General features: G+C 45.2%; 2 protein-coding genes across 9 annotated transcripts in view; both read right to left on the bottom strand.

The window, feature by feature from the left end:
• The window catches only part of USP10 (ubiquitin specific peptidase 10), a 51,234-nt gene extending 49,625 nt beyond the window's left edge, over positions 1 to 1,609 (bottom strand). For both annotated transcript variants that reach the window (XM_061357914.1, XM_061357915.1), the window contains exon 1: positions 1,464 to 1,609. In XM_061357914.1, coding sequence (XP_061213898.1) covers positions 1,464 to 1,484 — 21 coding nt within the window. In that variant the 5' untranslated portion in view covers positions 1,485 to 1,609. The remainder of the gene's footprint in view (positions 1 to 1,463) is intronic.
• A 7,630-nt stretch (positions 1,610 to 9,239) lies between these two features.
• KLHL36 (kelch like family member 36) lies at positions 9,240 to 25,863 on the bottom strand. Of its 7 annotated transcripts, none has more exons than XM_061357916.1 (7): positions 25,694 to 25,764; positions 24,220 to 24,292; positions 23,646 to 23,694; positions 22,484 to 22,565; positions 17,602 to 18,675; positions 16,426 to 16,583; positions 9,240 to 10,264 (listed from the first exon to the last, which is right to left on the bottom strand). In XM_061357916.1, exons 3-7 carry the CDS (start codon positions 23,654 to 23,656, stop codon positions 9,709 to 9,711), a joined length of 1,881 nt encoding a protein of 626 aa, XP_061213900.1. In that variant the 5' UTR covers positions 23,657 to 23,694; positions 24,220 to 24,292; positions 25,694 to 25,764; the 3' UTR covers positions 9,240 to 9,708. The 7 variants fall into 7 exon arrangements, with proteins under 7 accessions (XP_061213900.1, XP_061213902.1, XP_061213906.1 ...); XM_061357918.1 differs by having other exon boundaries at positions 23,646 to 23,698; positions 24,224 to 24,292; positions 25,694 to 25,760; XM_061357922.1 differs by lacking the exon at positions 23,646 to 23,694 and having other exon boundaries at positions 24,224 to 24,292; positions 25,694 to 25,747.
• Positions 25,864 to 26,070: the final 207 nt, after the last annotated feature.

Here is a 26,070-nt window from a genome sequence, read left to right as displayed (position 1 = left end):
TGTTTCAAGGTACACCAACTTAATTAAAGTACAGATACAAAAATGTCCTTAATTTTTCTAAATCCAGAAAAAACAGCTATAATAGAAAATTCACTGTTATCCAACCGACCACATGTACTCCTGCCCAGTACTGAGAGTACTGAGGGGAGGCAGTGAGTAAAACAGCTTCGGAGACAGACACTGAATTCTTTCGATATATGTGCATTCAAACTAGCATTCATTAGAAAAAGATGTCCAAAACGAATTGCAGTTTCTCAACAGTAAAATAAAAATCAAACTATACAAAACTTTAGAATCCTTTAAATTTTTAAAGGAACTCCAGAAACTGCAACTATCCTCAGAACACTCACATTAACAAAATAATGTCCCTCTTTTTTCCAAACATAAATAAAACAAGCTGGACAAGAAATGTTATAGTTTTCACCAATAAGGCTTTTGTTCATGGAAAAATCACTGTCAGGACCACTAGTGTATGCATCTCAACTGCCATTCACAAAAGCAGAACTCAGAATTAAAGCGTAACTTCGTTCCAAACCCTTAAACTTTACAGAAGGTATTTTCTACCACAAAAACCACGTTTTCTTAATAAAATCATCTTTAGCCTATCAAAGCTTTCTAACTTTATTATTTGCTAAAACCAAAGTTGTTACGAAGTCCTGCAAATACACACCACAGTGCACCACAGGCACAGCCAGGTATTTTTGCTTTAAAGTTTTTGGGGACTGAAATCTTACAGGACAGAAATCGTGAAGTTACCCCACTCGATCACTTCCTCTATGCAGACACGAGGTTACACCAGGAGTCAAACTTTCAACTTCCACTGAAAAACTACCACAACCGCAGCTTTTCTTCTTCCACTCCGCGCAGGCATCTTTTGGCTGGTTTAGTTAGTGGGAGACGGGGAAAGTGGACACACATCTCCATGCACAGCGATCCTGCAACACTCAGCCTTTTGCAGCGCAATGCATTGAGATCTACTGAGTGTTTGGGCGGAGGGTGGGGGGAATTAGCCTACAAATCTCCATATCCCCTCTCATTATACACTCGTTTCTATCTCTCCCCACCTCCAAAAAGGAATAAGCACAAATTATCGCTTTTTCCCCCCCACATCCTCTCTCTGCGCTGGCTCAGACAGGGGCACAGCACCGGCTTCTCCTCGCGAAAGCTCCGCATGCCGCCTCCGCCGAAGCGCAGTGACACCGGCGCGGGGAAGGGACGAGCCCCAGCACGCTGGATCCCTCGGCGGGGCCGGCAGCGCAGGATGCCGCCGTCCCGGCGGGCAGCGAGGCGGCTCCACCGCCCGCAGGAGATTCAATGAAGCTGCAGAATCACCCTAGGCCTAGTCCCGGCCACCACGCTCCCCCCCCCCCTCGGCGAGCCGCGCCACGGGGCCCGGCCTCCTCTCGCGGCCCCTCGGGAACCCCCGCGCCGACCCGAGCCGGCAGCGCGGGCACGGGCCATACCTGCGCGCCGTTGACCGCCATGGCGCCCCTCGTCCGTGGGGAGCTCGGCGTCTCCCGTGCGCCTCACGCTGCTGCCCCCGCCGCCGCCATTTTCTCTCTTGCACGCACCAGCCGGGCGGGCAGGCGGTGCGCACTGCGCCTGCGCACGGAGACGGAGAGGCGTGGCGGGCGAGCCTCTGCGCCTGTGTGCGGGACGGGCGGCGGTGGCGGGCGGGGGCCGCGCAGGCGCGGAGACGGCCAGGGCGGCTCTGAGGTAGGGGCCCGGCGGCTGGGAGCGGGGCTGTCTCTCCGAGGGGCCGCCCAGAGGCGGGAGGATGGGCGAGGCGGTGCAAACCACTTGGGTTTCAGCCCCCGGGCACTGGCTGGGGAGGAGGAGGAGGTGCTGTGAGGAGGGCCCAGGCTGAGGGGAGCTGTCGGGGGGAGCCTGGCCCCACATCGCCGTTGGCTTCGGCCGGCCGTGTGCTACTGCAGTGAGGGAAAGCGGTGCAGGAGGAACGCAGCTGGAAAACTGCACGTAGCCAGGCTGCCCCAGAGGAATTAATGCAGGGTTCACCTCATGATTTTGTTAGAAGCCGCACGGCAGTGGTTGCTCCGGCAGGTAACCGTGCCCATGTGAGGCAGAGTGAAGCTGTCCACTTCTGACCCAAATAACGAGTGGGAATGGGCTCATTGTTTATATTTTGGAAAAAAAACCAACCCAAGTGATTAAGCCAATCTCATGATTTTGAGAGGACTGACTCATAACCGAATTCTGAAACCCCAGGTGAGAATCCATTACATTAATTGCTAATTTACTCTTTTCTTTTTTTTTTTTCCTCATCAAACCGCCCAATCCAGCAAGTGTCTCCTTCAGTTGGGATGCAAATGGTAGGGAAAGCTGAGCATTACCGTGGAAGTTGAAGAGAAGAAAGGGAAATTAATTTTGTTTCTTTGGCTGCTGAGATAGGAGGCAGTGGGAAGAAGATCGATCCACCTCCCTCCGATAAGGACGTTTCCCTCTCGTTTTACCAAGTACAGCACTTCATATGTGCTCATGACAGCGAATGATTTTGTGTATCGGCCTCTGTCCTTTCAGCAGGCACACCCGTGCTGCCGCTCCCTTGTGTTTCTAGCAAGTGTTGCTCTTCTGTCCCAAGGCAGAGAACTAGCAGTAAAAACGGCTGTTTAATATTAAAAGAGAGGAACAAAAAAGGGAGACAAATGTATAGGCCTTTTGCATACAGCATTTCAAAGGTCTGAAACCCCCTCTCCCCTCGGGAGTCTCATTTACAAAGTAAATAAAAAAGTGAAAACCCTTACGTAGCTCCTCCGCTTGAAGGCAAAATTCCCTTCTGCCCACAGCGCTGCCTAAATAAAGAGGCCGTTTTTGCTGGAAAAAAAGCCCCGTCAAATGGCTGATATACAAATGAGGACCGTACTTCCCACTTGAAAGCTGGTTAATTCAAATATCAATACTGTTAAATGCTGTAGCTGGTGGCAGAAAGCTACATGGGCATAAAGGCACTGTCTTGTAATTCAGCAACTTTTAAAACGCCTTCAAATACTATCCCATCTTAATACGGTTTCATTGTAGTCTCTTAATTTACCACAATATTTTGCAATAATGCAAGTTTTGCAAGTTTTATTGTAAAAGGAAACTTTATTGTTTTGCAGAAATTTACTTACCTGCTGGGAAGTTTGCACCTCAGTTCTCTTTTATCATTCATTTTCGCCATTTTAATGGTCTGTTATTGCATTACCACTTAACTGCAGTGCCCAAATCAGTTTTCTTTATACCTGGCCTTTATGCCAGTGGCCATGAATTACAGCTCACAAATGCTGTATTTCTTTCAGTGTATCCATGCTGTTTAAGATTCATGGAGTAAAGCAATGCTCTTAACAACTTAGTACTGACTTAATTACTTTGTGATCAACAATAAACGTGGTCCATGGCTGGGGAAATAAAGTGTTGTCTGATGTTAGCTAGTGAGCTGAATAAGCTACTCCCAGTTTAGCTGCCTCCCAGTAACTGCTGTAATTGTTTTTATCTCACAGGAAATGAACAGTGTTTGGGAATGGCTCAGCCTTCCAAACCAAACTACTCACAATTTTGCTGGATCGAAAGAACTCTGCTCATGACAGCGCCCAGGAGGTGAAGGATTTATATGTATGACTTTTCTGAAGCAACCAGGACCCACACATCTGTACTTTCAGGGTGGAGGAGAGTATCTTCCTGGAGTGTTGCAAGAACTGGTTGATCACTATGGGAGGTGTCCTGCTGTCCGTGTAAAGGTTTCTCCCAGTGCCCAGAGCTTTAGGAGCTCTCAAGACTTTCTTCAGACATAAAGAACTTTTATCCCAACAGTTTCTAGGCACAATAAGGGCTTTGCTACTTCTCCAGTCATTCAGGTAATGGGATTCAACAGGGAAAAAAAAGAAAACAGCGCTGTACTGTATTTTGCGGGATTAAGACACAGAAAGCCAAAGTGGCTGCTGTGTAAAGAAAACCTAGAAACATTACTTAAAGCACCGAGAATCTAAGGGGCCATGGTGGTGCCAACTTCAAGCCCATAATGGCACAAAAACAGTGTTGGAGAGGGAGCTTTTTTTCCTCTGCCCTCACCACTGCCTACCATAAAGTACTTACAGGCAGCAGCTGTATTCCCTGGTGGGCTTGCCAGGAGGGGTGTTTGTTAATGGGTCTGTTGACTCGTTGTGTTTCAGGTTTTCCATTTGAAATGAACCTGATCTAGGCCAGCATTCCCAGAGGTGCTGTTGCTGTACCCTGTCATGCAAAGCTGCCACAGATCTCCTCCAGCATGAGGTCCAAGAGGTGCTGTGAGCTTTGCTGGAGGGAGGTAGATGTTTTCACTGCTGTTTTCACTGTGGTCATAGGAACCCAAAGGCTGTTTGTTACACGATGTGGTGCCTGTGAGAAGGAACAGAAGTCACTGCTGAAGGAGGTCCCTTTTGCTTCTCATGGTTATAACAGCACATTTTTGCAGCCCTGATAAAGTGCTTCTTCCTTCGGAGAACTTGCTTTGGTCCTTCTTGTTGATCCTCTTTTTTTTTTGGACAGCTGCTATCACTGGATAGTCTCTCCTGAGGTTTTCCTAAAGCCTTATACTGTGGAGTACCCAGAGCACTGAAATAAGACTACAGAATAAGTTTTAACTTGCTGTGGCCTGAATCGCAGAGGCCAGAAGTGGGTGGACACAATAAGCCAAGTAGCAAAGAACACCAATAGCAAATATTATATTCCAAAAATGCAGTAACACAAATCTGGCTTCAAACTCTGTATTTCTAAATTTGCTGGGAAATTGTAATAAATACATTTAATTTGTCAATGTAAGGAACTTCAGTATGGACCAGTTCAAGTCAGCCTGAAACAAATTTGAAGTCTGGGCAAGCCTTTAGTAGATCATGTGGAGACTTGGCTCAGTATGTTCTGTGTTTCAATTATCTATTCAGACCTCATGGCTGAATTATCTGTGACTTACTCATCCATATCTTCAACATGAGCCTTCTCTCCTCTCATGCAATCATCTGGTTTAGGGCTGCAGTCTCAAAAAAGACCTGCAAGTCTACGTCTCACTTTCCTTTCATGTTCTGTCACCAAACCCATCAGGATATAAACAAAGGTACGTATTTTCCCAAAGCCACTTGAAGTTCCAAGAAGAGCCTGTGTGATGCTAAAAAATGCATGTGGGATCAACAAACCCGCTGCTGTGCTGTCTGTGTCTCTCACTGAATCATGGAGTTGTCAGAAGGGAGAAGGAAATCATGAGTAGTTGGAGTTGATTTGTGCTCAGACTCACAGCACACAGGCAGGATACCTCCATCTGGATTTGGGGTACATCAGCTCTGATCCAGTGCCTGTGAGACAACTCAAAGCTGTAAGGTCACAAAGGAGTAATTAGCTTCTCATTATTACATTCATGAGAACTGAAATATGACAAGAGCCGAAAATAAAATCTGTCACTTTAAAAAAATACTGAATCCTAAACTGCACATGGAAAATCACCAGTATTTGGGGAAAGCAGTTTGATCTTATGGAGACAGACAAAGAGACAGACACATTTATTTCAATTTAACAAAAATATTTCCAGCTTCTTTCTCAAGCCTTCAGAACAACTTCATCTCTTATGTCAGTGAATTTTTCCTTAAGGTATCTCGAGGGATTTATGTTATCTAACATTGGTATTACAGGCAGCAGCTCCTTGACAATGCTGATGCAAAGATACAGGCATGGAAGTGTGGAAAGAGAAAACCTGAGGTATTTGGTAGCTGCTCTGTGTCAGGTAAAACGAGCTTTCCTCACAATTTGGCAATAGGAGCCTTTCTAAAAGGAGATAGAGCAGTACTTATTTCTCCGCAGGGCAGGAAGAAAGATCTGTGCTTCCTGGCAAGAACTAAAAGGTTTTATAGAGCTTGAAGTTGAAGGCAGGTGCAGGAGCCAGAGTGATTCTAGAAGCACAGACCAGGAGAATATGCCTTTTGTCTACCCATTTTAATTACTCACCTAGGGAGCTGTTCAGACCTCAAAAATCAAAGTAGAAATCCACTTGTGTCATACATACTCTTTCGTTTCTGCAGAATTCCAGCACACCTATTGCACAGAGCAGTTCAGCACTTGGGAGCTCAACTTATTTTTGGGCATCAAGTCCTGTCTCCTAACACGTCCTGAGTGATAAGCCATGTCTGGGTTCATAACATCCAAAATCCATGCTGCCAGACTGTGCTTTTGGCAATGCTTAGCTGCTGTGGCTCTCAGAGGTGCAAATGGTAATAACTTCTTCATGTAATAGTGAAGAAATGCTTACAGCAACAACAGGTGTGATACCCCAGTGGCCCCCAGTAATGTGAGAGATGTCCCATACTCACTTCTAGCCTCTGTTTTCGAAGGGATGATAAATGGATTGGGAAAAATAAAGCTTTCTTTAATGAGTACTGAGGTTCTATTCTGCCCCTGCAATTAAGTTTAAAGTTATGAAGTCCTAACGTGTTTATCTACTCCCCATTAAGTGTTGTATTTGAAACCACTATATAAACTGGATCAGGTCTTTTGCTCACAGCTGCGAAGGATGTGCAAAGTAGTTTCTGACTGCCTGGTCTGGAGCACCATGCAGAAAAGGTGGATTAGCCAGAAGTTAGTTTTCTACTTCATGTTGTTACATTTAGCTTCTGCCTTTTAAAATGTTTCCACTATTATCAATGCCACTTAAACATAATTACAAAATTCCTTCTGCAATTTCTCAAAAAGGAAAGCCTCCCTTAAATCAATGCACAAGTCAGATGGTGATGAATGCAATAGTCTAAACTGAATTTATTGTTTCCAGACATTAATGCAATACATAAACACATTAAAAGGGAAGGATATAGGAACAAGCAACCCATTAACAGAAACATTGAAATTTACGTTCTATACACATGAAAATATCAAAAAAAGTTAAGTAGTTGTCAGTCAACATAGCAAGGATTACAGATTATAAACTAAACAACTAAAATGAGTTTGTCATAAAATGGTATTTTTTTTTTTTGCTTGGTTGGATGAAAATTTATTTTTAGGGTAAAAAATAATAACCATTACCTCATGCAGTGTAAAAAGGATATAAAAGAAATCCAGTAATGCAAATGAAAGACTAATTCCAGAGGCCTTTTTTGTTTTTAAACACCAAAAAAATCCTCAAGGGGTTTCACAAAAATACTTTCAGTTAGTTTTCTTAAAACCTTTCTTAGCACTGAAGAGGAAACCTGTAACATCCTTGCACTCCAGAGACTTACTCAGAAGTACCTTTCAATACAAATACAGTCTTACAATGTATGTGAGAGTTCTTCAATTTACAAGAGCTTCAAATGTGATTAAGTGCAAAAATTTTTTCTTAGTGTTTTCCAGTTATTGAGGTAAATAGTTAAAAAATAATAAAAAAGGAGGGTAGCGGGATATCAGCTGTATGTACACCACATGCAAATAAAGAAGGCAAATCTTAAATACATAGTTATGGTGCACAAGGGAGACATGAAAGAAGGATCAGGGAAGAAAACCAGCAACAATCAACAGTTCCCCAGCAGGACTTTAAACCAAAGCCCCTGCAGATCCCCAATAGTTGCAAATAAAGCGTGTTTATCAGCACGTCTGTCGAGCTCGGCTATGGGGAAGAGCCTGTACAATAGTCACAATTACAGCGGACTGCCCGACAATGCTGAGAATGTAAATGCTGCTCCAACAGCTGCACTGCACCCCAAGCAACTACACAAAGACCAACAGAGCCATCAAACGATGAGCTCCTGATGGCAACAGCAGGGCCACGATTACAGAGCAGTAGCTTCTACAGTAAATAACAATATATGGCAAACAGGAGACTGAGTTAGCAAAATGCGGTATAAAAAAGTATAAAAGTTGTTTTTAAAAACTGCCTATAAAGTTCTTCTCTTGGGAAGGAGGAATATTTAGTCTGCGGCATTATTACAATAACTGAAGTGGCTGTATCAGATTGCTGGTGATTGACTTCTTGTGAATCAGAGGTGCATTTGTGAAATGCCCCAGGGTGAATGCCTGAAAGCTGCCCAGACAGTCGGGGAATTTTAGTATCTGCAGCAGAATCAGCTGTGTTTGTAGAGGGTGGACTAACACTTGGGTCGGAAATCTCTCTACTTGGTATGCAGAGGATACTGTGACACAAAGGGTCTCACAGACGATTGTCAGTTCATCCCCAGTGTCTGGACCCCAAACACAGGCCCAAGTATATTTTGGGTTCCTCCCTTTTGAACCTGTCTTGCTGGGGAAGGTGTTTGATTGCACAACTGGTGAGGGACTGGTGAGTCCCCACCAAACCCATCAGGAAAGGCTACTCTCAAGGAGACATTTTGAACTTAAAGGAGGAAAGTGTGAGCTATTAGCTCAGGCAAAAAAACCAAGTTGCTGTCCTTATGGATTACCAAAACCCAATTAAACATCCTTAAGCTTTTTGACAGCAAAGTCTAGTATGGATCCCTCCTCACATTGGCTACTAGCCATGACTGCTGTGAGCCTTGACTTAAGGAGACATTTTGAACTTAAAGGAGGAAAGTGTGAGCTATTAGCTCAGGCAAAAAAAACAAGTTGCTGTCCTTCAGGATTACCAAAACCCAATTAAACATCCTTAAGCTTTTTGACAGCAAAGTCTAGTATGGATCCCTGCTCACATTGGCTACTAGCCATGACTGCTGTGAGCCTTGACTTAAGTGAGGTGGATCCCAGCTTCTACATCATCTTAGGGCTAGGCAGGGATATCTTCCCACTTCAAGTCCACCTGAGGGATCCTCCTGCTACTTCTCCCCACTGTAACCCTATTCAGCAAACCTCAGACTTGCAGTGGGCTCTATGAGTTCCATCTGCTTTGAAGCCTGAGGCAAATTGTGCAGTTTCCATCCAAATTCTCAAATCTTCTTTCAAGTTCTTCAATAGATTTTTTTTTAAACTCAATCTGGGGCACTGTTTAAAGACCAAGGAAAACTTGTTTAAAGATGAAAAGTACCACAACAAGGGATGCAAAAGTCATCTCTCCCAGATTTCCAAGTCATAATGCTGTCGGTCCAAGCCCCAGTCAATCCTATCTATTCTTCAGCTACATAGAAAGATCTTAATCTTAAAGAGTACAGTGGAGTTATTTGCTCTTCAAGCTGATCTGACCTACATCCAGCAAAAGCAATATCCTCTTCGAACACCTATGTGTTCCAGAAATCTGATACTTACAACTCAAGAACATATTGTAAATGAAATACAACGTTACAAAAAAAAAAGAATAAAAAACAAGATTTACAACAGTGAAGATCCATTTAATTTTCTCATAGCAGCTGTTTCTAAATCCCATTGAACTGCTCTGTTAAATTCAAACCAGACACTCAGTACTCTGCCTCCTTCCTCTCCCTTGATATTATCAATTTAGCCACAGATTAAACCTTATTTTGAAAACACTGACATTATACAACTTAGGTGGAAATGCCACGAGCCAAAAAGTAAAAGACTAAGCGTTAACGTTCAGGAGAGCAGCACAACCTCCCTTGCCATCTCACCCCTTAAAGAGTTGGAAGGTTGGGGTGTTTGTTTCTTTTGTTGTTTTTATCTTAACCATGAACTTAATTCCCAAAACCACATTCAACTGTACATTTTATGAGGCTTCAGAATATCCCCCCCCCCACTCAAAAAGAGTCAAGGTTAGATAAAAATTATTTAATACAAGGTCCTTCTGGAGCCCACTATCAAAGAGTGGTTATCCAGGAGTAGTCATCTTCCTCGATCTTGATGTTTTCTTGTTTTTGTCTTTTTCTTCTTGTCCTCTGTTTTGGGTTTCAACGCACAGACACATGCAGACACACCAGCAATTGCTTTGGGTAAGTCAGTTCCCTTGTACCACTTATTTTTCTCCTTATCATAAACCTGGACCGTTTTGGAGAAGACCGTTTCTTCCCAGCTGTAGCCTCCGAGGATATAAATCTTTCCTTCCCAAACTGCCACCCCTGACTCACTGTTTGCTTGCAGCAGAGGAGCAACTCTGGTCCACTGGTTACACTGAGGGCTGTAGGACTCCACACTCAGAATGTCAAAGCGAGCCATGGTTTCTATGTTGTCATCGCTGCCACCGATGGAGTAGATGTGGTCCTGTAAGGTGCACATGCTGTGCCACCCTCGGGCAACAATCATTGGCCTCTTCTCCTCCCAGACATCTGTGCGGTAGTCGTAACACAGCAGGTTTTTTCTGTAGGGGCCGATTTGGTAATCATGGCCTCCTGAAATGTACACAAATTCCTTGAAGACCGTTCCAGCATGGCCGTAGGTAAACCTAGGACAGGAAAGCAAAAACCGGTCTGGCTTAGTGCTTATGGATTTCATCAAGACAAACAGTGTTCAACAGGGACTGCTACTAAAGAACAAAATAGTAACTAAAGACAAGGGAATCCTTAATCCTCTTAGTTATCAAGTAACTATTCTCATCCACAGTGCTCCACCCTGTGCTGCAGTACGCAAAGGTATGACAATCACTTTTTAAGACATCCTCTACAGTGTGTCATACAACAGAAGTAACCTGTCCTGCTCTCGTTGGCATGGCCTTCACTCCCATTTTCCTGCTCCAGTGTTCGGGTTGGATAAGTTTGAGAAGGTCAGAGAGGATAATATCCACATTCAGCAAGGGTTTCTATGACAGAAAGAGGAAATAATCATGATACCTCTCAGACTTATCAGTAGCTATTAACAAAGAAAACCTCTGCTGCCTTCCCCTTTCACAGCATCAGGATCACAAATCACATTTCTTACCCACAACTATCCATGAGCCAGTATATCTGTAGTCATGGTACATGCAAGTGTCCTTTTCATGAGTATCCCTCTGTTTTACCACTTCTATACAGGTAATCAACTTCTATGGTCACCCCAGGACAAGCCAACACACCTCAGTCAATCATAGCTTAGCATCCACATTTTGAAACAAGACACACTGAGATGGCAGAACCAACACCACATGTGCCGTTTCCACAAGGCAGAAAGAAAACCCCTTTTATCAGCTGTAATAAAGCCACTACAAACCTACTTTTGAGGCTTTTCTATGACTTCACACAAGGATATTCCCAACCAAATCCCTCTGAGCTCTTCAGAGTGGAATGCTAAGGCAAAGGACAGCACTGTCTTCTTTGAACGTCGCCTTCCTGCACATGCCTTTTTCCTTTTTTGGGGGTGTGCAGGGTGTCAAAAGATGTAGATGCAGCACCAGCCACAGCAACCTGGCTCACACACTGGCACAAAGAGCCAAATTTAATACCCATAGGGCTGCAGAGCAATATACTCCTCATGCTGTAGTCACCAGCTTCTACTACCATCCTTTGTAGTCAAGGACGCAAGACGACTCAATCTCTATGGCAGGCAAAGGTACATTAGCATTACTTTAGCCTGGAATGCTTTTGAACCATGTCTGAACATGCTTGAAACAATGTGGATAGAAGCCTGAGCCATTTTTATTTTGCATGGTAATAGTTTCAGCAACGCAAATGGTATCATAAGCTCTTCCACACACCTCAGCGCCAAGCACTTTTGTGCCAAAGGAAAAGGTGGAATAGAAAAGAAACCCCGCATCTACGCCGAAAGCACAACAGTTCTGAGAAAAGCTAAAAGATGTTTATTATTCTAGATGCCTACGGAAGCTTCTGATCCCTTACTGGTGTATGAATCAGATCATTTAACAGGCTCCTGCTACAAGAAACAGAGAAATCCTTGACACACTTGGCTTGAGAATGCTGAGTGACCAGACCAGACCTTTCAACTATAAGAGCTGCAGCCCCATCCCCGGAGACCTTGCAGAGATTACTTCAGAACTGTACTGCTTCTTAGTCAAACAGGAAAAAGAAAGAGAGAGAAAAAAAGGGAGGACTAAGCATAGTTATGAGACTTTATCCCAAAAAGCAACTCAACAATTCCACAGCTCACAATCTCCCTAACCACGGAACCACAGAACTCATGCTCAGTGCTTCTCTTTGACATGACATACCCTGAGCAATGCTCTCCAGCTTTCACACCTCCCAGAAAAGCTGTGGCAGGTGAAGCATGCATAGCTGCTGCTCCACCTTGTTTGTGGTCACTTATGGACAAGAACCAGAAGCTGATGTCTCCAGTGGCACCCAGTGTGGTTGCTGGAATCTTTGGCTTCTCTATATACCCAGGGATGGGTCTTAAAAAGTAGACTGCCTATCTGAGAAGTGGAATGGACAACTTGAATTAGTCTCCTTTCTCAAATTGCAACAGATTTTAAACCCACATCTAACCAGCAAGCCACCTGGAGGACGTGCAATACGCTCCACTGTGGAGGCAGTTTCAAGTAACATATGGTTTTGAGGAGCCAAGAGAACAGTGCAATGACACTGGATCCAGCACAAAGCCCAGGATTATTGAGCTGCTGATAACAATCACATTACATTCAGCATTTTAATTAAAATTAAAAATAAATGGCAGCAAATCAAAGAAAACTTGTGTGACCCCTGTTGAAATTTTGTTTTCCTACAGTAATTGCAAAGTGGAGTTCTGTAGAGGTAAACCAGAAACAGATATTTTCTCTCAAGCACATGAGTGCAGCCTAGCATAGACAGCTACAGAAAAAGCTGATGCTTTTTGCCTCAATCAGTGGCTATGCCTCGTGAACAGCAATAACTACAAAAGTAATCTGAAAGAGGCAATCATATCTGAAGCATCAAATCAGCCATCAATTTGTTATTTTTCAATTCAGGGAGATTACTCATTAAAATACACTGGAGGTGTTTCACTTTGCCTGTCTTTTGAAAAGCTCATCCAAAATTGCACATACCCTCCTTCACGTTAATAGAAAATGGAATGAAATATAATACACGAGTTGAAAACAATCAATAGGGATCCTCTCTGAAAGCCCATGGCATTTCTAAACACAAAACACAACAGGAAACTTCAATACCGTGGGTACAGACATCCTCCAACAGAAAGAATCAAGTGTTCTCCAGCGTTACCAGTAAGTGATCAGAATAAGACAGAAGCATTAAGGGGAAAGGAGTTTCAATTTAGAACTGCTGCTAGAGCCAGTCACCGATTCTGAATTACTTACTCGATACAGCACTGCAAACTTACAGTTTCTGACCCAGTAACACCATTCAGTAAATGCTAAAGAATCTACCACTTATTTTCTTGCACAGAAGAACACTTGGTCAGGCTGGATAAAGCTTTGGGAATCCCCTGCTCCAACCAAAGTCCAGGCAAGCTGTGGTTGCTCTGAATCTTGGTGTCCACCTGCTCCAACCCTGCGAGGTTAGTCATGACACAACTAGCAGAGCAGATACCATCACTCCTTAACCTGTCCCAACACATTTCCACTCACAACTGCTTTCAGTTGTTCTGCCAAACTTTAACCTAGGGCCACTCAATTAATTTCACTGATGTCTGCAGCAGGTTTTTTTTCATGGTCTATTCAACATGAGAACACATTGCACCAACTTCTGTTCTGCCAAGCTTGTCAGCCGCTGCTGCTCGCTTCTGGGCTAGAAACTATGGCAGCAGATGCTCCCAGAGAGCCTGGGAAAATGGTGAAAACAAAACACAGGACCTCTCTGAAGAATGGGAAAAGTATCCCACAACCAAGGACCCTAATGAGAGTCAGGCAGAATTCACTTGTAGCAGACTTGAACCAGGTCCACCCGTCAGATAGCTTGGCTGAAGTTTTCCACAGTAAGCATCTGCCTCAAGAGGCTGTGTTTTCTTCTCCACTAAGACAGCAGTACCTCAACCAAAACATCTCAGCTCCTACCAGGAGACTGGCTAGAGAAAACAGCGTGTTGGTTTGACCACGTTGGGTGGGAAGAGGGTAGAGGGAAGAAGAGACAAAAACAGGGCTTGCAAAGCTCTTTAGGGGGGTGTGACTGTGCCTGGGTACAGCAACACGGACACAGGATTTGGCAGCAGACAGGAGGTGTGTGTCAAGAACGCAACTACAGCCTTTCCCCTGGAAGTCTCCACAAACATGGCAAACTATAACCCTTGGGAAGAAAAAAATTAAACCCTTTTCTGGATGCTCAGAATAGAAGTTGTAACAAATATAACCTCTGAGAGTCCACTCCACACAGCTCAAATTGAACTATACAAGCCCTTGCACCAGAAAGACCTCAAGATGCACCCATCACTCCAGTGAATGGTCTTCCATGAGTCTCTGCCCTGCTTCTGGTGGCCATGCACTCAAGAGGACGAACGAACTCTCATGAAATACAGGAAACAAGGCAGCTATGGAGGCAGCTATGATGGGACATCCTAATCAGGCACTCGGGATTGGAGCTTCTGATTTCGCCCATGTGACGGGAATGCTGCTAGAATAGTGCTGGGGAAGATGTTATTTAAGTGAAAACAGTAACTAAAATCAGTCTGAGGAACAAAAGCATGTGAGGGGGAGAAAAACAGATTGGCTCAAGGGCATGTTGAAGGGAAGGTAGGAGTACACAGAAGGAGCTGTAGCTAAGGTGCTTTCTTTTGGTTTTGAACAGAGCACAAATTTCCTTCTTATCCTGCCTGCAAACCCATGTGAGGTACATCAGGAAAGGTCCCTTCCCAGAGCTGCTCCCCTCTCTGAGCTCAAGCAGCCTGCCCCTGCATTCAGAAAGGTTTCTTCCTTTGTCCACCTCTGCACTGATTTTTGCCTTTTGCAAACTGCATAATGTATTTTGTGCTTTACTCTTTCTATGGAGGCAAGTGGTTGTTGCAAACAATATGCTGCCCAAGGCAAGAGTTCTCCAAAAGAACAAAGAGGGCTGAAAAAGACAGAAAAGCTGAAGGTACTAAGTGTCCGTTAAGATCTGAATAAAGACATATTAACATGGAAGAGAGCAGCTGCATGGAAGTCTGGGACACTATCTAGTTCCCTAGAAATACTTGAGCTGGCTCAAAGGACAGTTAGCATGGGCTGAGGACAGAGCAGGCAGAAAGAAAGGATGCCAGACTGTGTTTTCGGGATGCAGCAATAGCTTAAAACAGTCACTGTACAGCCCAACCCTGCACCTTAGTGATCAGTCAAGTCAGTTTAAGTGGGGTCTATCCCATAAGGGGGATTTTTGCCAAGTACAAGTGGATCAGCTATGCAATCGAATTAAAAACTAACATGCCCTATGTCCAAGTTCACTTTTACACGCTGCAGCTGTAAAATTCCCAAAGCCAGCACTCAGGTAGCAAGAGGAACATGCAAACTGTGCCTATTTGGACAGCTTGCAGTGTGGCTGCTTAAGCCAATTGTGCAAGCTTCCCCAGGATCACTTATGAGCAAAAAGATCCATACCTGTTCTAAGGTTGTTTTTCTAACAAGCCAGTGAGGTCACATCTACACTTCTTAGAAAAATGTTTAGAAGAAAAGAAGAGAGGTGCTACAATTTCTGTGAGATGCTACTGGCATCTCACAGGTCACCCCAGTTAATGGTAAGGCTTAGAACTGAAGATGCTCTTGTACCCAGCTTCTCAGGAAAATGATTGTCTTGTTTAGCCTTGACTGCTCAACCTGCCTGTGTGAGCAGAAATGAAGTGGATAAAAGCACCATGGTTCTGAAGAGCACTCGAGCCCAGCTGTTAGCCTGGATCACACTCGCATTGCAGCACCAGCCCAAAATAGAACTGAGTAACAGGCGCCTCTGACTCTGCAGCTCTGCGGCTAAGGGAACAAGGGAAAGAAGCCTCAACTCAGAAATCAGATTGCAATTATCTTGTTTGTGATGCCATTAAGAAAGCAAATGCTGCTGCTGCTGTCGTGGATTTCAGACAAGAAAACACTATTCACATAGCCAATACTCCTGTAATTTCCATGGATGCCAAATATTACTAAGCCTGAATAGCTCTCTGCAAATTTCATGCTATCCTACCATTCTTATGAGGTCACCACTCACATATTGATTCAAAATACTAGCAATGTCCTGTGCTGCTGTTACAAGAAGAGCTGCAGTATACTAAAGCCTCTCAGAACAGCTAAGATCTAACTCAAGCTGAGAGAAACAGAGGTCACATTTGCCAGGGTTACCTATCTGCAATACAGGTCAATGTGGTTTAACTGCAACAGTCAAACTGAGCAGCCAGAAACACCTTACAAGGAAAACCATCACACCAAGGTGACAAGGCCAAATAAATTAGAAAAGCCTTTGCTCAAGATCTACACAGTGCCTCTGAAAAGATTCAGTTCCTTGTGACCTCAGGAATAACATTTTAAGAGTAGTAGAGCAGAATTCCAAGAATTCTCCCTCTTACACTTCAGACTTATCTCAGCGTAAGTATTACAGCCAACCAAGCTGACATCAGGCATATTGTCATGGAAGAGCTGGTTGCTCAAATACCAAATGCCGATATGGTTTGTTACTTGCAGATACCATGTTGGTTTCATACCCCTCACCTCTTTTCTAGGCATACACATTCATCAGCTCGCTTTACAAGTGTTCTTCAAACACAGGATAACTTTCCAAACATGTCTATTACCTGGGCAAGCCTGCTATGTAGGACCATGAATCCTTCTGAGGACTGTAAGTCTCAACTGAAGAAAGTGCTCCATTTTCATTCCTGCCACCAACAGCTACCAGCATGTCGGTAACAGCTCCCAGGTAGAAATCTACACGGCGCTGTCTCATGGAGGCGACCTGTCAAAAAGAACAACATGCTGATATCTTCAAACATCTGGTAAGCAAGCTGACTGAAGTATATTCATGTCCAAGGATAGAACAGTTCTTCCCATTTATTTGGAAAGGGCTACTGGTTTTGACCATTATATTCATAAAATACTTTTTGTTTTTCTGCAATAGCATGTTACATAGCATTCATTTACAAAAAAGGGGACAACAGGAAGCATATAAGAGGCAGATTACTCTATAAATTTTGTCTTACATAGGCTTCCTTCCAAAACTCTGCAAGAAACATAGGATCATAGAACCATAGAATAGTTAGGGTTGGAAAGGACCTTAAGATCATCTAGTTCCAAAGGCCCTGCCATGGGCAGGGACACCTCACACTAAACCATGCCACCCAAGGCTCCGTCCAACCTGGCCTTGAACACTGCCAGGGATGGAGCATTCGCAACCTCCCTGGGCAACCCATTCCAGTGCCTCACCACCCTACTGGAATCACTCAAAACCACAACTGAACCACATGGAATGATTGGTTCATATGGGGATCTGCACTGCCCGCAAGGTTTTACAGCAGACTGGAACTAAATAGCTTGTTCCAAGAGATAATTTAGTACAGAGACATTGGACAAGAATCAAAGACATTCTTTTTACATCACATCCAGTTTTGATTTAGTTGTATGTGCTCCTGCTTGAGAAAGATGAACTAAACAATCACCTCTCTAAATCCATTGTAGCATTAGTCCCAAAGTACTCTTAAGAGTTGCAGGTGGATGCTGACCAAGAATTTCACAGATGAGGCATCCAAATCTCAACTGAAGTTGAAAATCTGCCCCAAACTCTTCTGCTGTGTGTGTAAACAAAGAATCCACAAAGGGTTCAAGTAGCTGCTTTTTCAGCTTAAATAGCTTTAACTTCTATTTGCAAGTGTTGCTATGTTGGCTATTCTAATGAGCCCTGTCCTTCCACCAGAAAGAAGAAAACACTCTAGACATAAAGGACTTTAAACAGAGAAATAATACAGTTCAAGTCTCACCTTTATCCACTGGTTACAGCGGGGATCATACCTATATAGCAGATTTGAAGCTGCATCCCCTCCATTGTCTCTTGAAAAGCTGCCTCCAGCTATGAAGATGAAGCCTCCCAAGACTGCGACACAGTGGTGACTTCGTCTGGCTGGGAGAGGGGTCTCTGCTACCCACTGCCCCTTTTTTGTGTCCAGGAAGCAGGTATCATCACTCAGTTCCAAGCAGCGCTCCGAAACCTCCCCACCTACAAAGAGGAGCCTCTCCTCACAGGTCCTCAGGGCTGTCCGCTTGTTCTGCAGCACTGGCTGAGCTGTGACATTGTTGTGATAGTGCACTGCCTCTTCTATGAACCCCTCACAGTTTGCTTCTTTGGGAAGAAGAGAGCAGACAGCAGGCTTGACTCGGTGGAGGAGATCACTTTTAGGTATCAAAGGAAAATGAATGTTATCCAGAACCTGGTAAGCCTCATTCTCCCTTTCCGGGTACTGGGTAAGCCACTGCAAGGCAGCCTGCAGCAAATCGTGCTCACACTCCTGCTGCACATTGCTGCTGTTCAGGTATTGGCACAACTTCTGCAAGGAAATGTTCTGCAGGAAGTCCGGAGTGAAAGACAGCGTGCCAAAGTTCTTCAGGATGAAAGAGTCAATGTAGGAGTCAAGGCGCTTCAGGTTGTAAATAGAGGCCAGCTCTTGCAGGTACAAATAGTTCTCCTCGCTGACTTCATTCTCCAGGTACTCACAGCAAAAGTCGACCACCTTCCAGATCTGCAGCAGGTGAGCTGTTTCAAGCACATAGTCGATATTGCCTCCATCCAAAGATAGCTCACTGCCATAAAGGAAATCTACTACAGCCTTAAGTCCAATGTAAGAGGCTCCAAAAAGTTCTACCTCTTTTTGGTGGGCTTCTCTCATACCAATGGTGAACATAGAATTGAAGTAGTCGCTGCAAACAGCGAGGAGGTTCCGATGGGCAGGGACTCTCTGTTCATCCACTACGAGGACAATGTCACAGAAGAGGCCTCGGTGCCTCTGCTCATTCAGGCTCTGAAGAACCAGACTGGAGTGGTCATCCCACCTGTACACCTGGAATGAACAAACACTATTAGGTGGGTGTTATCATCATAAAGATAAACTTCAGTGTGTACAAAAGCATCTCCCCATCAAATCACTCAAGAAAGCTTACTTCGTGATGCACATTTCTGATTCTGATTGAAGCAGTTGGCAAGCAACATAGTACGAGCACCCAAGCCCCCTCACCTTCACTCTGAAAGGCCTATGCAGACTTTCACTGCTTCCTACTCCCCTTATATATATAATTTACTCCCACCTCCTCCACAGTGCTGCATCTAAACCTCTTCCCTGATGATTTATACAGGCACAGTTTTCTGAAACTCTTCCACTCATTGTCTTTGAGACATCTTGTTGACATTTCCTTTCTTACTTGTCCCCCAAATGACTCCTTACAGAGTTCTTCTCAAGTTGGTTACTCGCTAAATGCATTGTTTGGGCTAATGCTTGTTTGACAGCTACCCCCTCTTAAATCTTTTCAGAACTCTGCATTTTCAAGTTTGCTAGGGTAAAATCCCTCTTTTTTTTCTGTGTTATTACAGGCACACACACTGCATTAAAAAATAGTAGCTGTTTATTTATGTGCAAAGCCACACATGTGGATAACTTATTCCCATAAGACTTCTACTTGCTTCCAGAAGCCAAGGCAATCGTATTCATTAAAACAAAAACTAAGTATTTTTCTTTTAAGGAAAGGGGAAAATGCCCCCAGAACATGCCCATTAAGTGTCCCTATGGGATGCCTCTGGTCCAGACATTCTTTCCACCAACTCTGTATGTGCCACAGAGCTTTTGAGGCAAACAGTGTTTGCTTCCTTCTCACAGACTCGCATTACTAGTCTTCAGAAGAACCAAAATGGAAATGTTTTGTTACCCCTTGAATGTCCTGCAGAACACGTACTGAAGGGGCTGGTCACCCCAGTATGTCAGGCAATGCAGCTTTTAGGGCCTTCCTTCCAGAGGAATGGAATGCTTGATGGTACTGTCAGCTACCTTGTGATCTCTCTTAATAAAATTCAGGTTAAGTTAAATGCAAATACGCAACTTTAATTACCAAATCCAAACCAGGCAGAGTTGCAGAGCCTGTAAGAACATGCAAGAGAAACGAAAGGAGGTGGAAAGGAAGCACATCTTTAAGTTAGCTCTGAACACTTCTGGCTTTAAGACCCTGGCTCTTGTCCAGTTCTATACCCTCAGGCTGCATTCCCTGAAGTGACATCCTGAAAGTCACCTCAGCCCATATCTACATGGCAAACCGTCACACAGATGACCTGAGGTCTCTCCAAGGCTCTCAGGCATTCAATCTTTCCCTCACCAAACTGTTGCTTCTCCTAGAAGCCCTTAACTATTTGTGGCTTTCCTGGTTTCCCAAGCAGAAAGCACATGATTACTGCTGTCTGGCTAAGCCATTAATGGGTTCCTTTAAACACAGTGAGACAACCTCCTACCCACGTGGGTGGGAAAGGTTCAAGTTATAGAGCCATGGTTCCTCCCCTGCATGCAACCCTTGCTTGAGATACATGCTTTGTGTATATAATTTGGTAATTGTGCTTCTATCTGATGAGATAACCAGGACTGAGGCACGCAGCTCACCACTGGCCAGACATGATGGCAGCCAATCTTCCTGAGCTAACACCAACATTGGGAGCCTCACCTCTTATGTCTGTCTTTTAGCAGTCGGTGGTACAGTGACAGGCATTCCACCAGTGGTGAGATCCAGACTAATAACCAAATGTGCTGCTGCTAGCATGACAGCCCAGTTAGTTTTGCTTATGCTCTTCTCTAAACAATGGAGACCAAGCTGCCAAAAAGCCTTCTGTTGGAGTAGCTTCGTACATGCAATGGTAGAGAGTTACACCAATGTAAGTGACAAGGCTTCAATAATTATAAGTTTCCTGGACAAAATCTTTTTAATTTGCCATATACTCATTGCCTCATCAAATCTCTGAACCTAAAAAGGGATTTATGGGATAAACAACAAAGTAACTTTGACTGAGGAGTAAAACTGACAGACATCTGTATCAGAAAAAAATATGGGGTTTAAGGACTGTAAAGTATTTTACCTTCATTTTTTGAGGTTGAGAAGAGGTGGTATCATACAGGAGCCGAAGCAGAGACGAGGGGATGGAGGAGATGGGAAGAATAATAAATATGGCAAAGGACAAACCACTGATCTGTGGCAACTATGGTATAGGACAGTGGATGAACAGACAATAACTAACATGTTACAGCACCCTGTTGTGCATCTGCCTCCTGGAGGACAGTTATTGGATTACATATTCCCTCTCGTCTCTGGAAATAGGCTGATCATTTCTAATATTCTCTTAATACACTATCATGCATAACAAGATTATACCAGAACATGAAATTTGCCAGAGAGCCCCATTTACTTGGCTGGATGTCGAGTCAGCAGCATCATCCTTTTCACAAACAATATGCCTGATAACTTGACCTCCTAAAAGCCTTGTTACCATGTAGAACTGCTGCTACTTCAGGAATCAAGCATTAAATCATGATACATGGTGCTGGATGGCCTCAGAATACATTAGCATGTTTCAGCTTCTTACCAAGTTCATTTGTTCAGTGAGCAAGTGACAGAAGCTGAAAGCTACATGCTCCAGAACCCACACTAGTTTTATACTAAACATGAACATCTTTCTCAAGCTATTTATATTCTGTAGAACAGCTTTAGCTTTATCCAGTAATTCTAAGTTTAACAGATAGTGACAGCTGCTGTCTCAGCAAGAAAATAAAACAATGCTGTCTAGTTAATTAATTTTTAATGCAGTGAATTATTATTACATTCAGTCTAAACCACTTAAATGGCAGACAGGATCAGCGCTCAAGGACAGATTACACTGGTATGGATGCATTTAAAAATTAGCCCCGTTTACCTTTTATCCATTGTATCAGAGCAGTGCTTTAACTTCTTTTCAGACTCAAAGGTCTAATTTCTTTCAGATCGTTAATGCAGTACCACTACCCATCAGTGATGCAAGAGAAAATGAGGTTTGTTTCACTCAGCTGTTGTAAGACAGATACAGGCACTGAAAGTTTCTCTTTTCTAGCTGTTGGTAGTGCAAGGTACTTGCTCTGCAGCTTCTGTAACCTACTGCTCACCCCAGAATAGCAAAGCAGTTTCTAATGGCATGAAACAAAGTGAACATAATAATTGCAGCTGATATTAACATCTTATATGCCTTAGGCCATCATTCTTGTGACCTGCATAAAGGCCTGCCTAAGGTGGACTTCTGTGGATTCCCAACCAAAATCAATGTACTTGTGCAGACAGAGATGCTATGCAAAGCAAATCAGCTTCACAACTTGAAGAAAACATCTTGAGTTCACTGGAATAACCCCTATTTGCAGGATCTAGACTCAATTTCATCTGCACCCAAATCTAAAGAGCAATCCCAGCTTTGCCTCTGTGTCTTGCCTGGACTTTGTGACATGGATCAGTGCGAAAAATCCCCAAAATAAACGCATTGCCTTCAATGACTGAATTTCTGATGCAGCGAAAACACCGTGCTGCGATGATGTGGGTTTCTTTTCTGAGTTATGAGTCACGATGAGCAGATGCCCATTTGCTGCTGATCTTTCCTTTTTTCTTTTTTTTTTTTTTTTTGGTAAATCCCTGGGTAGCAACTTTTTCTACCAAAATATTTGAGCAAGCAGATCACGATGTTCATACCCCTTTTTAAACCTCTCAATAGCCACATTCCTCCGAAATATTTCAAGGAACAGCCTTTACTCCACACACACACACTCCTTCTTATTATCTGTGTAATTTGGAGGGGGTTCTTGCAACACAAAACATACAAACCTTCGAGGACTCGCTTATCTTGTGCGGACGACAGATCCTGGTTTGCCTGGTTCCCTCCATGACAGCCGGCTCCGCAGCACTTCTGCAACGAAAGCAAAGCCGTTAGCAGCATACCAATCCTTCCAGGCTGCTAAAACCACGGCGTGATGAATAAATAACAGAGTTAAGGCGTGCACACCCTAACCTGAAAATCCGAGTTAAAAACAGGATGGTTTTATCGCTGCATGGTGGTGTTATTAATGCTCGGTTGTGTCAACAAGTTGGCTGTTGGGGTATAACCAAAGACCACCGCGTGTACGACTGATGGAGTCGCTTACTCACCAGTGCTCGCTACAGCGGGCAGAGGCAGTACCGCTTCCCTCCCACGGCCAAGCCAGGACACGCTTCACCCCCGGCCGACACCGGGCCCCGGGTACCTCCGGCACGGCTCCGGCCGCGCATCCTCATCGCGCTGCGGCAGCCGCGTCCACCGGGGTGGAAACGAGGGAGCGGAACCAAGCGGCAGCGCCCGGGGGAAGGCGCCTCGGAGCCGGCTCGCAGCAGGAGCAGGACCGGAGGACCCACAGCAGCACCACCGGGCACCCTCCCCTCAGGGCCGGCACAGGAAATGCCGCCGGTCGGAGCGGGGCGGGGCCAAGGCGGGGCGGGAAGCGGGGCCGGGGGAGGTGACCCCGCTGGCAGCAAATGGCGGCTGGGCTGTGGGGCAGAGCTATATGTGGTGTTCTCTTGGGGCGGCGGGGCGTGTGGTAAGGGCACAGCGAGCAGCCCGCTGCCATCGCGTCTGCTTTACCTGGGTGTGAAGCTTGTCGGACCGGCGCAGCCTGCAGCCGGCACCGCTGCTGCAGTGTCTGCTGCTGCCCGGCTTTGTCTCGTTCATTAGGGCCCAGCGGGGTTACAAGTTAAAAACACGTTGGTGAATAGCAGGGCTCATGGTACAGCGCCTTCTGCGTGAAGTAAGATGCAAAGCGTTTGTATGGGGACCCCACCGAGACCCATTTCAGTGCAAAGGTCTCCACAACACAAGTAAATACCCCTTTGTTAACCCAGCAGTGATGACCCTTGTAAGGACAGCAAGACTCTGTATGTATTCGAGCTTTCTCTGCTGCCACCAAGGACACCCCAGCTCGGACCCAGGATAAAGACCCTCAAGTCCAAAACCTACCTGGCTGACATCCCTAATGCTGACTGCGAGCCCTATTTTCACAGCAGCCCTTCCTGAAAGAGAAAGTATTATTCTCTCCATTATCTTCTCTGCACAGAAAAGGCACGGATAGAGAAGCAGGACCGGGGACAGCCGTATGGAAAGATCAGAAAGGCAGAAAAAAGGTGTTCTGGCAAAGAGCCACAGGAGGAAGGCACTAGCAATGTATTTTAGGAGGACAGCTAAGCCTCCTGGGGCACTGTGGCTGTGCAGAGCCATCCTGTTTGCTCAGCTCCCTCTCTGAGACCCTTCTAGAACGTCATTACTGCAATCTAGACAGCTAAATGTCAGTTCAGAAATCCAAGGCTTAATAGTGCTGGAGGTAGCTATTTGAGAAAGTCTACAAGTCCTCTTTTAGTCCTTTCACTTTCTCTATTTGTGCTTTCTCTACGAGGACTCCTGGGAGATGGAAAGATGCTTCTGCCGGTGACACAGGATGGAAAGACCCATATGCAGAAGATGGGTCTATATGAAAAGCAAAAGGTGGGTCTATGTGAAAAGCAAAAAGATGAGTATATGAAAAGCAAATCAGAACTCACCAAAGCCAGAAAAGTAGGTATTTCCCCCTCTCCAGTTACAGCCTGATGAAACCTAGTGAAGTGTTTATTCTTCCATGCATTAAGAGAAAAATAATTAAAATAAAAAAGTAAAAATTAAAAGGAAAATTAAAAGACAAATGAAAACGTGTCAAAGACAAAGAAGAAAAGGGAGGGAAGGCACATGTTTCTGAGGCTTGAATCTGGCACAAGAGCATCAGGCATGAAGTTCCTCGCAAATATAAATCAAACCACAGGGTCACAGAGACCTAAACAAGGTTCAGATTTTCTCCTTTTAAGGGAAATGACATTTCAGCCACCCACTTCTACCCTAGGGAACATCTGGAGCTGAGGATCAAGCCTGAAAGGCCAAGGACAACCCGTTTTACAGCAGCAAGGTGGTGCCAAAGGGATGATAAATGGTGACTACAGGGGATGAAATATGTTTATGAGCAGATAATGGTCAGCGTAAAGGCTTTTAAAAGAAGAAAAAGTGTTCCTAAAGGCAGGTCCAAAAGAAAATCAATAGAAATTCAGAACTACTAATGTGTGATTATATTGTCATCCACAGCCTTCAGTCTTGGGCATGATTCACCAAGTCCTACCCTTGTACTGACTTCAGGGATATTTCTCCCTTCCCTATGACCTCATCTACACCACAGAGATGCACTGCAGCAACACGCTCATGTTTTGAGCCCTTATGCTCTGGAAACCTCACGTCATTCAGGAATAAGCCATGTTCAGAATTAGGGCTTTGTGTTGTACAGCAGTAAATGGTGTGCCTGGTGCTTAACTCACACTTGGGCTATCTCGTTCCTTGGGATGTCTGAGAGCACCGAGGAGCTGTGCATGTTCAGGCTTTGCATTTACAACATATTGATGCGAAGTAAATAATGACCATCTCACTGCAAACTTTAGAAGAACAACAAAAAAGTGATACTTTTCTATCCTGGAATGTGGTTTTTATTAAATTTGTGATGCGCTGCTCCCTGGTTTAAGGTAGAAGCCCACCAACACACACAGGGACTGGTGTTTAAAACTCTAATCCTTGGCCACAACAGCAGCCGGTGACATTTGTTCCGAGCTGAGCTCTGCAACGTTATGCCTCTGTTTCTGCGGACATAGGACTGATCTTACAAGCATCCCTTCTCCTACTGCATGAACCCTCCTAAGCGCATTGACTTGGGTTCGATATCGTGTTTCCAGCTGGCAGAGCCGAGGAGCAGCCCGGTAGGGGGAGACCGCTGCATCTCAAACGGCGTGAGCACACACACCCCGGCACACACACACACACGGAGCCAGGGCAATAGCGAACTGTCACAGCCCACAGTGTCCCCCACACGGCCCCCGCCGGCGGTGTAGGGAGCCCGGAGCGGTCCCCGGCTCCCGCGGCGGGGCAGTGTTCACTCACACTGCTCGGCCCTGCCGTTAGCACGGTCCCCGTGTGCATCCCCTCGCCCGCCGCTCTCTTACCTGCTGTCCGGCTCGGCTACCTCCCGTGCGCCCGGCCCGGCTCCCGGCCCCGCCGCGCCCGCGGCGGCTGCAGCATCTTGCGCATCGCTTCTCGCCCCTTGCTCGTCCGGGCCGTCAGGGGCTGCAGAGACATCGGGGGGCTGCAGCAATACCAGTACAGCGCATCCCTGCGGCGGGTGCCCCCCCACTACCTCCCGGTCCCCGTCCCCGTCCTATTGCATCACCCCGGCCGCCCCGCCCGGCCCGGCGCACGGCGCGGAGCCATTGGCAGCCGGTAGCAGCGGGGCGGTCCGCGGCGGCGGCGGGCTCGGCACTGCGTGGCGCTGCGCGGGGCGGTGCGGTGCGGTGCGGTGCGGTGCAGCAGCGGCAGCGCTAGC

The sequence above is a fragment of the Neopsephotus bourkii genome, unplaced genomic scaffold (assembly GCF_033783945.1).
Source record: "Neopsephotus bourkii isolate Nb327-2 ecotype Australia unplaced genomic scaffold, CSIRO-AGI_Nbou_v1 NB_926, whole genome shotgun sequence".
Lineage (NCBI taxonomy): Eukaryota > Metazoa > Chordata > Aves > Psittaciformes > Psittacidae > Neopsephotus > Neopsephotus bourkii.
Note: the sequence above shows the minus strand (reverse complement) of the source record. Positions and strands in the feature narration are given on the sequence as shown.

Excerpts from the sequence above, each read along its gene's own strand:
- KLHL36 (XM_061357916.1), bottom strand. Across the intron at positions 18,676-22,483 it reads AGATAAGCGAGTCCTCGAAG|GTGTACAGGTGGGATGACCA; the intron begins GTTTGTATGTTT and ends TGTTCATTCCAG. Across the intron at positions 10,265-16,425 it reads TACATAGCAGGCTTGCCCAG|GTTTACCTACGGCCATGCTG; the intron begins GTAATAGACATG and ends TTCCTGTCCTAG.